The sequence below is a fragment of the Castor canadensis genome, chromosome 5 (assembly GCF_047511655.1).
Source record: "Castor canadensis chromosome 5, mCasCan1.hap1v2, whole genome shotgun sequence".
Lineage (NCBI taxonomy): Eukaryota > Metazoa > Chordata > Mammalia > Rodentia > Castoridae > Castor > Castor canadensis.
In genome coordinates, this window is record NC_133390.1 from 117,242,363 (window position 1) to 117,252,426 (window position 10,064).

At 45.9% G+C, this 10,064-nt stretch overlaps 1 protein-coding gene across 25 annotated transcripts in view; it reads left to right on the forward strand.

Moving 5' to 3' along the window:
- The window catches only part of LOC141423317 (uncharacterized), a 40,607-nt gene that overhangs the window by 438 nt on the left and 30,105 nt on the right, over positions 1-10,064 (forward strand). For 12 of the 25 annotated variants that reach the window (XM_074073986.1, XM_074073983.1, XM_074073985.1 and 9 more), the window contains exons 1-4: positions 1,137-1,777; positions 2,015-2,180; positions 8,393-8,596; positions 9,746-9,883. In XM_074073986.1, the coding sequence (XP_073930087.1) occupies positions 1,167-1,777; positions 2,015-2,054 (651 nt within the window). In that variant the 5' untranslated portion in view covers positions 1,137-1,166 and the 3' untranslated portion in view covers positions 2,055-2,180; positions 8,393-8,596; positions 9,746-9,883. The other 13 variants (XR_012448085.1, XM_074074005.1, XM_074074006.1 and 10 more) reach the window with 11 other exon arrangements.

The window sequence follows — 10,064 nt, forward strand, 5'->3', positions numbered from 1 at the left end:
GATAGTAGCCGTGGGGGGTCAGGCAGGACATTGAGTCAGGTCGCGGGGCCAGGAGGGAGGCGCGTCGGGCTGCGGGCATGGGGGCTGTCAGGCAGTGGGTCTGGCTGCAGGCGGCGGGGGTCAGGCGGGAGGTGCATCGTGTTGTGTTGCGCATGGCGGGGGTCAGGCGTGCGGTGCGTCGGGGTCAGCGGGCGCTGGGATCAGGTGGGAGGTGCGTTGGGATGCAGGCCACGGGGTTGGGGGAGGGGGGTTAGGCAGGAGGTGGTCTGGCTGTGCACAGTGTGGGTAAGGCAGGAAGTGCTTCAGGATGCTGGCGGCCGGGGTCAAGCTGCAGGTAAGTTGGGCTGCGGTTGGCGGGGGTATGGCCTACGGTGCGTCTGGTTGTGAGCGGCGGGGTTAGGCGAGTGGTGCATTGGGCGGCTGGATCAAGCGTACAGTGCTTTGGGCGGCGGGGGTCAGGTGGGAGGTGGTCGGGCTGCAGGTGGAGTGGGTCAGGCGAGAGGTGCGTCGGGATGCTGGTGGCGAGGATCAGGCTAGAGGTGCGTCTGGCTGCGGGCATCTGGTGTCAGGCGGTGCCCTGGCTGTGCGCAGCGGGAGTTAGGAGGGAGGTGTGTCGGGATGCGAGCGAAGGGGATCTGGTGGGAGGTGCTTCAGGATGTGCGCAGCTGGAGTTTGGTGGGAGGTGCTTCCGGATGCGTGCAGCGGGGGTCAGGCGGGATGCTTGTGGCATGGTTCAGGCGGGAGGTGCAGCTGGCTGCGGGGGTCAGGCTGGAGGTAGGGCTGCAGGCGGCGAGGTCAGGCGTGCGGTGCGTCGGGCGGCGGGGGTCAGGCGGGAGGTGGTCGGGCTGCCGGCGGCGTGGGTCAAGCCGGAGGTGCGTCAGGATGCTTGCGGCGGGGGTCAGGTGTGCAGTGCATCGGGTTATGGTTGACAGGGTCAGGCGAGTGGTGCATCGGGCAGCGGGGTCAGGCGTGCTGTGCCTCAGGCGGCGGAGTTCAGGCGTGTGGTGCTTCAGATTGTGGGCGGTGCATTGGGCTGTGGGCGGTGGGGGTCAGTAATGCAGTGTGTCGGGTTTTGGGGGTCAGTGTGCAGTGCATCCAGTTGCGGGCCGCGGGGGCCGAGCATGTGGTGCATCTTGCGGCGGGGGTCAGGCGGGAGGTTCGTCGGGATGCGGGCGAAGGGGGTCGGGCGTGTGGTGCCGGGCTGTGGGCGGCGGGGGTCGGGCGTGCGGTGTGTCGGGTTTTGGAGGCCAGCGTGCAGTGCATCGAGTTGCGGGCAGTGGGGGACAGGTGTGCGTAATGTCGGGGTTCTGGGGTCAGCGTGCCCTGCCTCGGGTTGCAGGTGGTGGAGTTCAGCAGGCGGTGCTTTGGGCGGCGGGGATCAGGCGTGCAGTGCCTTGGACACAGGGTGGGCGTCAGTGGGGTCCAGCCCTAGACCACAGAGGAAGAACAGCCATGGACAACCTTGCAGGAGCATGCGCAGAGAGCTGGTGGTCTTGGTGCAGAGGAAGCCTCAGAACTCCGACTTGAAGCTCCTGAACTCTGTGCTGCTGGGCAGGAACAGGTGGAAGGCGTTGCCTCGCGCCTTGGTGCCCTTGGCTGGTGACATGGGGACAGCGAGTCACACCTTCTCCTCCTGCCCTGAAGCCACTGCCTCTTCCCCCGGAGGTGGTCTGAGGCTCAATACGCTCTGGCTAGGCTCCCGCTGCATTGCTGTTCTGGAGAGCAGCTCTGTGACCAGGGCCACTGTGTGTGCCTGTAGATGCTGTTTTGAGACCAGGTTTGTCACTGTGTTGCCCAGGGCTACAAATACAGTACTATGATTTGGGTGGTTTGGGTTGAAAGTAGAAATTATGGTGTAGGTCACATTGGTTTTCAGAAAATTCTGAGGTTTAACATGAAGAGATTATGAGGAACAAAATGAGAATGTTTTGAGGAAAATTGTGTATTATCTGAAATAATTGTTAATAGTTGGAATAAGTGTTTCTAATATTTGCTTTTTACGGAATCATTTCAGAAAATCTGCAGATCATATTCTGTGGGATGAATTCTTCTGAAGACTTGAGAAGTCAGCTTGGACATTTAAAACCAGAACTGTCATTTCTAACTATGCTGACTACCTTCAATGTGAGAAGTTCCTCCAGGAAGACAAGGACTACCAAGCTCTGAGAGGATAGAAAAGGGTGAGCATTATTTCAGTCTAGAAGTTTTGAAGCTCACTGTATTATACATAGGAACTTGGTTGTCAAATGTAGATTTAAGATTCTGCAAGTTCATTGTCATGGTGTACTTGTAAATGAAGACATCTTTTGCACATCACATTTGCTCAATACTTTTTTTGTGGCACTAGGGTGTGAATTCGGACTTTGTGTCTGCTAGAGAAGCTCTCTAACTCTGAAGCCACATTCCAGCTTCAATACTCTTAAAAGTTGCCTAAGGTAAATATTAACAACACAGTGTCCTTAAGAACATTCCTAGTCAAGTTAGGGGTATGGCATTTTTTGATTTTTAACACAACTTTATTTATTCTTTTAATATTGGGAATTGAATCTAGGGCTTCATGCAGGCTAGGCAAGTGCTCTACCACTTGAACCATGCACCAGCTTATTTTTGGTTTTTTGAGACATGATCTTGCTAAGTAGCCCAGGCTGGCTCCTACCTCAGCTGCCCAAATGCTGACATTATACATATGTGCCATTAAATCCAGATTTTAATTAATCTTACAATTTGTTGCTCACTCACATGAAAGCTGCCTCACTGTAATGCACTTTCATTGCCTATAGTCAATAAATGTTCAGCCACTGAAGTTTTCTCCAGAAGGAAGATATCTGGTCTTAAAGAGTAAGTTTTATTGACAAATGTCTATGGTGCTCTGACAGATAAGAGGAAACTAATTTAACCTTGCAACTGGATAACTAGATATTAGGAACTTTGGTTGGACAAGAATTACAATCTTAGAGCAGAAACCATTTTTGGAAGTGGTTTCTGATTTTTCTACTGAAATTACTCTTAGGAGAGGGAGAGACAGCCCAGAGGGTCTTAAGCAGCTCACTGCAGGGGTATTTTGAATTATTTATAGAGACGGAGTGATGGAATTTAGAGACCTTAATTACTTGAAAGGAAGAGATGGGTGCTGAATGTACATAGTATAGGCTGGTGGAGTGGCTCAAGCAGTTAGAGTGCCTGACTGTCATGCATGAGGCCCTGAGTTCAAATTTCATTACCACTACAAAAAGAAATAGAGTAAGGCTAGCCAGATGTAAAACTTCAGGGTCATAAAAAAAAACTCCTGTAGCTAGAAAGGAGATTTCAGACAAAGATATTACAAAAGATGAAATACTTTTCTTCTCTATGAGTAATATGTAATTATTTTAGCAAACTTGGAAAAGAATAAAAATTATAATAAAGAATATATATATACACTCACATACTTTTTCCCCCTCTGTGCTGAGGATTAAACACAGGACCTTTGCACATACTGGGCAAGTGTTCTACAACTGAGCTACATCTCTGACCAAAGAAGTAATATTTTAAAGCCATGAATCAAAATAGTTGTGGGAGTGATTAGTGATATAATTTGGCAAGAGGAATGGTCCTGGAAGAAAAGCACTTTGAACAGTAAAAGAATGCAGTCTGATGCAAGTACGCAAGAGAAATCTAGATGTGAATAAACAATGTGATTATACAGTGCTTTGTAACACTGGTTTTCAGATTTTCTTTTCTTTTTTCACAAAAAAGAGCCTGCACTTTAAAAATATGTAGATGCTAACACAAAAAATGGAACAGTTGATGGGCTTCACAGCATAAAAATGTCTGAGAGCCCTGACAATGAAGATTATATTTACCTGGGTTGTGCTTTGTTACAAAGCAGAAAAAAAGATTGGCAGGTAAAAGTGACTGTTCCTGAGGCCCAGTGATACAGCATTGTTCAAAATGGTATTTATAATTCTTTTTTTTGACAGCTTTTTGATATACTGAGCAAATTGACAGACAAAAAGCTTGTATTCTTAATACTTGCAGACACACTTAATTTTGAATTTCAAATTCATTACTTTGTAAACTAACTCATTAGGAAACAAAACTGAGGATATTCAAAACAATGATCATGTGCACTCAAGGAAATTCCAAAAGAATTCTAACAACGTTTGGAGAAATGAAAACATAACCGCCTCAAAGGATACATTCTTCAAATACTACTATTTGATTGACTGGCTTCTAATGTATTCATTAATAACCCAGAGGAACTGGAACAGCACAATTATGTCAATTGAAAGAGATGACTTCAAATTATTGACTTTCCAACAGCACCTGACCCAGTGACTCAGGCAGATACAGTATGAATTTTTTGATTAAGTGAACATTTGATGACCTCAAATCCAGATCAAGCTTTTTGTCTGTCAATTTGCTCAGTATATCAAAAAGCTGTTAAAAAATAGAATTATAAATACCATTTTGAACAATGCTGTATCAGTTGGTCTCAGTTTCTACTTTTAATCAAAACCACCCAAATCATCGTACTGTATTTGGAGCACTGGGCAACACAGTGACAAACCTGGTCTCAAAACAGCATCTAGAGGCACAAACAGTGGCCCTGGTCGCAGAGCTGCTCTCCAGGACAGCAATGCAGGGGGAGCCTCGCCAGGGTGCATTGAGACTCAGACCATGTCGGCAAGAAGTGGCAGCAGTTTCAGGGCAGGAGGAGAAGATGTGAGTCACTGTCCCCATGTCACCAGCCAAGGGCACCAAGGCGCGGGGTGAAGCCTTCCACCTGATCATGCCCAGAAGCACAGAGTTCATGAGTTTCAAGGTGGAGCTCTGTGGCTTCTGCACCAGGACCTCCAGCTCACTATGCATGGTGCTTCAAGGTGGCCCATGGCTGTGCTTCCCCTGGGGTCTGGGACCTGACCCCGACCTTACGCACTGCTAGCCTGACCCCCGCTGCACGCAGCCAGATGCACTGCACACCTGACCCCCACCGCCCTGTGCACTGCCTTGGACAGGAGAATGCACAATGGATAGGAGGAGGGGCCATCCTGGGTGGCCCAAGCCTTGCTTCTGCTGTGCTGCACTGTGTCTGGAGGGCCACCGCCCAAAGTTGATCACCTTCCCCACCTTCTCAGTCTGCTGGCTTGTGAGGCAAGTGACGCCTGGCAGTGGAGCAGACACAGTACACCAACTCTGTGAGTGGGTGTGGAGTCTGTGCTGAGGCTACACCCTTCTCGAGCCGCCACTCCACAGCGCCCCCTACCGCCCCCATAAGCCGCCATGCTGCAGTTGCACCAGAGTGAACAAAGTTAAGTGTTTACTCATCCCATTTTCTAGTGTACTTTATGCTCCTGCCCTGTTCCCGGGATGCTGGCAGCAGCCTGAGACTCCAGGACTTGGGCCCTGTTCGTCCCTGGCACCTGGTACCACACATGCAGGAGGAGGAGAGCATGGACCCTCAGCTAGCCCTGGGCCTGCACCATGGCCACATATCCAGGAACCCAGGGGCTCGCCTCTTGAGGACTCCACCTCACTGGTCTGTCTGCAAGTCCTCCAAAGACATCATCCTTCTTCAAGCAATGTGATTTCCTGCATGTGCAATAAGCCACAGTATTTCTTGCTGTCCCCTCCTGAGTAGCTGTGATTACAGGAATAGATCACCAGAGCTGATTCTTCTACTTTTTAGGTGTCTCTTTGTGATAAACAAGTCTATTTCTCCTGTTACTAAATATTTAGAAAACGTGTGTGCTGCAAAAATACTTTAAAATATTTTTATTTAATATTTTCAAATGAAATGGAAGGGTAAAATACTACAAATTCAACTAGCAAAAGAGAACTTTTTGCACAGATAAGGTTTGACCTGCATGGATTTAATCTGTTTCTTTATATTGTTAAGCATTTTATATATTCACTTCATTTATTTGAAATTATCAAGTAATGTGCTATTAGCAAATTCACACATTGCAAGTACAGCTGAATCCCCTCTCAAGTCTGACTCTCTTTAACCCCACACCTCATAGAAAAAGCATTCAGTGCATTTGCATGTGTGTACTTTAAGATAGTAAAATATGTTTCCTTTGACACAACCTCCTATGGTCATGTAGACTTTCCCCTCCTTTGTCATGACTGTTGGTATGATTTCTGAAAATGGCTGTACCACAGTGCAGTTGGCCCTGTTCCACTGATGACTGTTTCCAGCTTTTCATGATTGTGATGATCCTTGAGGATGTCTCTTATAGATGCTCAAGTGTTTCCCCTGGGTTTGTGGCAAAAAGTGGAGTTGCTGCATATTAAAGTAATATGCACTTAAATTTTAATAGATGTTTCTGAGTTGTTTATACCGATTATAACTGTTAATGCTAGTGTCATTCAAAGACATAAAGGGAAGATATACAAATGAGAGGCATAAGAATAATTATGCATAAGAATTTAGAACAAGGTAGTGTAAGATCCATTACAGCTTTTGTCTTATTTTTTTCTTATTTTGTGGTTGGTACTCAGGGCCATGTGCAAACTAGGCAAGCATGCTACCACTTCACTTGAGTCACATCGCTGGTTCTTTTGCTTTTATGTTGTTTTTGAGATGGGGTCTTGCACTTATTCCCTCTCTCTTTCTCTCTCTCTCTATCACCCCTCAGTCTTTCTCTCTCTCTATGTCTCTCTCTCTCCCTCCTTCCCTTCCTCCCTCCCTTTTCTTTCTTTTGGCCTGGACTAGCCTCAGATGGAGATGATCCCAAGTGTTTGGGATTATAGGATTGATCCACCATGCCTGACTTGTTTTTAGATATACAGTCTCACTAACTTTTGCTTGGGCTGACTTCAAATCACAAACCTTTCATCTATTCATCCACAGTAGCTGGGATTATAAGCATGTGCCACTGCATTAGAGCTTTTAAAATTCTCAAGTTAATTTATCAAGGAGAAACAATTACTTTGGAAACTTTAAAAATGAGAAACATTTAGGAGTGTATAGATGAAAGGGTTAGGGATGTAGCTCAGTGGTAGAGTGCTTGCCCAGCATGCATGAGGTCCTGCATGTGATCCAGCACCACACAAAAATGAATATCCCAGTGGGGTTTATGGTCCATCTGCCGTGAAAGGGCTCTGAGATGGCTTCTGGAGCAGAGCACTTGTGTGGGAGCAAAAATAAGGAGAAAGGCCTCCTACTTAATTCTGTGCTACTCGTTCACCTACAGTGCAGTGGGGGACTATAAATAAATTATAGATCTATGGAATGTATGGTACAGCAGTCAAGTGATGTTCTAAAAGAATGTAATGATGAGTGGTAAAATGATATCCAATTATACCCATAGAGTTGTCTAAATTGTAGTTTTGTTTTGTCCTTTTACAGGCTAGGGTTTGAACTAAGGACCTTGCACTTGCTAGGCAGGCACTCTGTGACTTGAACCATCCCACCCAGATTGCATTTTAATTGTATATGTTTATATACAAAATGAAGCAGAAGTACAGAAAGTATTAAAAATAGAATGTGGAATAAGGAATATGTTGGGGTTTTATTTTTTGCTGTTTGCATTTCTTTGTTCTCCAGTTATTTTCCAATGAAAATATCTTGTGTGTTCAGAAAATAGGTCATGCTATTAACAAAGTATTTTTGTTTTTAATATGATAGTACTGATTTAGGGTACCTGAAGAGAAATGCACAACTAACTACCCTGGGTGATTCTACTTCAAAGATTGCATTTAGCCAATATGTATCTGAAAGTAACTATAGCAAAGTAATGTTTATTTTTTAAATTGTAAATAATACACCGTGTATCATTTACTCCCGTTAATTTGTTTCCTTGTATGTGTTGTCCTGTTCAGCACTAAGGTAAGCCCTAGACTATTGAATAGAGTTGATTTGAATATTAACCATGAATCTGACTTTGAGATCCAAGTGTCTGAAATTGTCCTGAAGTGAGTCCTAGCTACCAGCAACCTGAGAGATTTTTAATCTTTTGGAGACTCATAAAGGATTGTGCTGATCTCATTGTGGTAGCCTTCTTTCCTAGGCCTCTTACAGGATACCCTGGCAACTCAATCCAGTGTTCCACCACCTAGGCTTGATCTGAGTCCTTCATGCTTTGGTCTCCCAGGGAGGTGGTGATGACAGATGAAACCATGGTTTCAAACTGATTGACGGTGGTGTGGATGGTAGGTGCTAGGTATTTCTTGCACTTCATGTCCCACTGAGACCAGCTGCAGTCCAGGCATTGGTAGGGCACCTCATTTTTGAGCAGCACTTCTGTTTGAATTACACTGTGGACAGAGATAGGGAATGACCAGTTACAAACATGTGACGCATCTTTGTCACACGTGTGGTTGTTACACAAACATGTACAATTAATCCAGCACTCAGTGGATGACCACAGTCACTGCAGGGTTCACTCACTACTTCCTTTCCCTGAAGGTGCTGGTTCCTCAGAGGATTGGTCTCCAGAAGCAGTTTTCAGTTCGTGCTGTCCCTTTCCCTAGAAGCACAGAAGAGACACAGGGGCCTTGAACACATGAGTGCCACCACAGCCTCATTACCAGCTCCTCCCTTTCCTTGGTGCCCACAGCCAAGACATAGATGACCTCATTTGTCACCTGTGCCAGGATCTCAGAAACAAGGGTGAGTCATGAGATGGCTGCCCAGAGTCCTTTTATGAGTGGGACAAGGAGGATCCACACCAAGGTATTGTGTAGATAGGTTAGCGATGGGTGTTGGAATTCCAGGAAGGGAGGCTGTGTATGACTAGCAACTGGTAGCTGTTTGAGAGGGAAAAGAGAAGTTGTGGTCACCTTAGGGAGACCCTGGGATTAGGATGAATGTGTTTGCATGTATTTTTGCCTCAGTGTGCATTTATGTGTGGGTATAATCATACATGTGCACGTGAACTTCTGTGACAGCATTTGTACTTATCTGCATCTGTTTGCAAATGTGTAAGCCTCTCTGTGTGCACATGAATTTGTGTTCATGTAAGCCATTGCATGTCTGTATGTATTTGTCTCTGTGTGCACACTTTTGATTTTTCTCTAGATAAAATCATGGAACTCAAGTCTATGTTAACTTGGGGTTCTCTGGTTTTGTTTAGAGTCCATGTATGGCTATCTAGCCCAGTCTGGATATGAACTTTGATACTCCCAGCCTCATCCTCTCTAGTTTTGAAATTATAGTTGTGAAACACCACATTCAATCTATATTCCATTCTTATTGCTTCCCTTCTTCTAAATTTCCCAACACTCATTTAGTGCATTACCTACCTGAATCAACTGCCTGAAAGTGTCACAGGAAATACAGGTACTAGACATGATGAAAAACTGATGACTTCCTGGGAATTGAGTGCTAGGGTGATCCCCAAGGGAGCAATCAGGAAGACTGGGAAGGTTCTGAGATCCCTAATGCTCTGTAAGAGTCACATACCTGGTTCAATTAATGTAGGTGCCATCTCTGACCCCAGCTCTGTGTCCTCAATATTAAAACAGTGATGGTACCCAGACCACTGGGGTGGGCTTTGTGAGTCAGACTATGTCAACCTATCCTATGACCTAGACTTGGGGGTGAAGGTGCAACATCCTACTAGACCTTGGGGAGGGCTTGTCTGAGGAAGTTTCAGTTGTGAGTACCACCAGAGAAGCCCTCACTTTCTGGATGATGGACCATAGAATGTTGAACCCTGATGACCAGATGCCCACATTCCAAACCAACTGTAGCCAGATCATTTCTCTGGATACCCTGTAGATAAAAGAACACTCTCTTGCTATCTCCTTCTGTGTTGAGGTTCTGGCTGCAAGAGAGCCCAGAAGTGGAGGCATAGACCATATCAAGAGACACTGGGCCAACCCACAACCAAGATGCTTCTGGAAATTTTACCAAAGGACTTCAAAGAGGACACAGAGCAGGGCAGGGCAGGCAGTGGTAAGTCACCTCAACCACTCTGATCCCCCACAGATAACACCAGTGTGTGTGTGTGTGTGTGTGTGTGTGTGTGTGTGTGTAGCTAATTTTTTTCAAGCGGTTTTCACTTAAGTGTAGGACAATGAGTACATTACCAGGTTGTTTCAGTTTTCATGTTTAAACTGACCCTTTTTGGTCCCAA